The 1438-nt window shown below is 39.7% G+C and overlaps 1 protein-coding gene across 1 annotated transcript in view; it reads left to right on the forward strand.

The window, feature by feature from the left end:
- LOC107103616 (NXPE family member 3-like) overlaps positions 1 to 1438 on the forward strand; it is a 23692-nt gene that overhangs the window by 4780 nt on the left and 17474 nt on the right. The window contains exon 2 of the mRNA XM_015403387.1: positions 712 to 872. Within this exon, the coding sequence (XP_015258873.1) occupies positions 712 to 872 (161 nt within the window). The remainder of the gene's footprint in view (positions 1 to 711; positions 873 to 1438) is intronic.

Below are 1438 nucleotides of genomic sequence, written 5' to 3' on the forward strand. Positions count from 1 at the left end.
ATGATTCTTAAGAGTGAGCCATCTCTCACTGGGCATTCGGAGTGGCCTTGATCTAAGAGGGTGTTAATGTAAACAGGGTGTTATTTTGATATGGCTGGACCCAGAGATGTCTCCATATTTGCAAACGTGTATGATGTAATATGACATGTGATGATGTGGCAGGGTGTAATACTGGAGATATAAAAAATGCGTCTTTAACTTTGGGTCCAACCTCCTGAAGTCATCTGTAACACAAGTCTAGTCATTTTTTATTTCTTACTCGGTCCTCTGCAGAAAGTTGGCAGGTTTTGTGTCATTGTCATCTCACAGGTTTCATTTCTGTCAGAGCTTTATTTTTTTAGCTTTTAAATGGTCTGACATTTTCCTCATGTGCCATCAAATACAACAAGAAATTCAATGTGGATTCTTTAGAGTCGCTCTTGTCAGGTCCTGCTGCAGCATTAAGTATCACCAAACCATGACAGTTTCACCTCCATTTTCATAGTAGGTATTAAAATCTATCAGATGTGGTTTATACCAAAATTTCGAGAGAAAAAAGAGAGCCCTGCCCCAAAATGCATGAATCATTATGCTGCTTTTGGAAATCTGCTGAGTCTGGTGCGCAACATACTGTAGGTGAGGAAATTGTTTTGTGAATATTTTCTGAAAAAGCACTCTGCATCCTGTTTCTCAATATCAAATCATTTCCTGTGTCCCTTCCACTCGTTTCAGTTTACAGACTGAATTTTACAGAGGAACTGAGAGGAGGTTGCTGTGGGCCATTGTTGTCGCTGCCTCAGATCAGTGACAAGAACTTCACTGCAGAATGTGTGAGGGAGCACAATGAAGCCCACTCAGCTGTCAGCCCATCTTCGAGCAAAATGCTTTACATGGTAAGTACTGCACACCTCAGCCTGTGTTTCACTGCCAAAAAAACAAGACCAAGCCGTGTTTACTGCTTAAGCACCAACATTAATGACATACTATTAGAGTGTACTTTCTTTCAGTTATGCAGTTTAAAAAGGGGAAGCTTGCATAAACTACATATAGTAGGGCACTGATATAGCTTCCCAAAAAATACACAAATGCTATGTTAAACTTAGGTCAACCGGTTCAAATTGGCTAAGTTAATTAAGTGCAAAGAGTATCACGTGGATACTTTTATAATAACTATTGAAGACAACTAAGGATTACTAAATCCAGCATTATAGACTTAGACTTGTATAACTTGCTGTAAGTCAAACTTAACAGATACTAATAAGTAGTGTCTCCCCGATACCTGGCTGTGCATTATTGCCGATACCGATACCATACAGATAACATCTGTTTGAAATTGAAATTGTGTGTGTGTGTGTGTGTGTAATGTGTGGCCATGTCTTTAATACCTGGTGGGGACAATTTCCTAGGAATATGCTACATTTTGGGGACTCATAGGTACTTGTGGGGACCACCAACTGGT

This window comes from Cyprinodon variegatus, unplaced genomic scaffold, assembly GCF_000732505.1.
Source record: "Cyprinodon variegatus isolate N-32 unplaced genomic scaffold, C_variegatus-1.0 Scaffold1489, whole genome shotgun sequence".
In the NCBI taxonomy this organism is placed as follows: domain Eukaryota; kingdom Metazoa; phylum Chordata; class Actinopteri; order Cyprinodontiformes; family Cyprinodontidae; genus Cyprinodon; species Cyprinodon variegatus.